Source organism: Penaeus monodon, chromosome 28, assembly GCF_015228065.2.
Source record: "Penaeus monodon isolate SGIC_2016 chromosome 28, NSTDA_Pmon_1, whole genome shotgun sequence".
Classification (NCBI taxonomy): Eukaryota; Metazoa; Arthropoda; class Malacostraca; order Decapoda; family Penaeidae; genus Penaeus; species Penaeus monodon.
Window position 1 is genome coordinate 26,896,361 of NC_051413.1, and position 402 is coordinate 26,896,762.

The 402-nt window shown below is 46.3% G+C and overlaps 1 protein-coding gene across 1 annotated transcript in view; it reads right to left on the reverse strand.

Moving 5' to 3' along the window:
• Positions 1-402, reverse strand: part of LOC119591127 (serine-rich adhesin for platelets-like) — a gene marked incomplete at its 5' end in the record, with an annotated part of 16,634 nt that overhangs the window by 11,486 nt on the left and 4,746 nt on the right. The window contains 1 exon segment of the mRNA XM_037939840.1: positions 61-192. Within this exon segment, the coding sequence (XP_037795768.1) occupies positions 61-192 (132 nt within the window).

Below are 402 nucleotides of genomic sequence, written 5' to 3' on the forward strand. Positions count from 1 at the left end.
ATAAACCACACATATAGACACACAAATCTCCATAAAACAACAACCTGAACTTTGACTCACATTGAGCACCATGTCTGCAACATTCTGCAAGATGCCCACAGAAGGATCCAGAACGTTGTCGATGACGTGCACGATGCCGTTGGTGGCCTGCTGGTCCTTCCTGATGAGGAGGGCGCAGTTGATGGTCGTCATCTGCGGAGGAAGGAGGTCGTTTCCTAAGGAGGTCGTTTCTTAAGGAGTCGTTTCTTAAGTTGTTTTTAAGGAGGGCGTTTCTCAAGGAGTCGTTTCTTAAGGAGTCGTTTTTAAAGAGGTCGTTTCTTAAGGAGGGCGTTTCTCAAGGAGGTCGTTTCTTAATCAAGGTCGTCCCTCAAAAAAATATTTTCCGAGAGACACGTGAGTCGA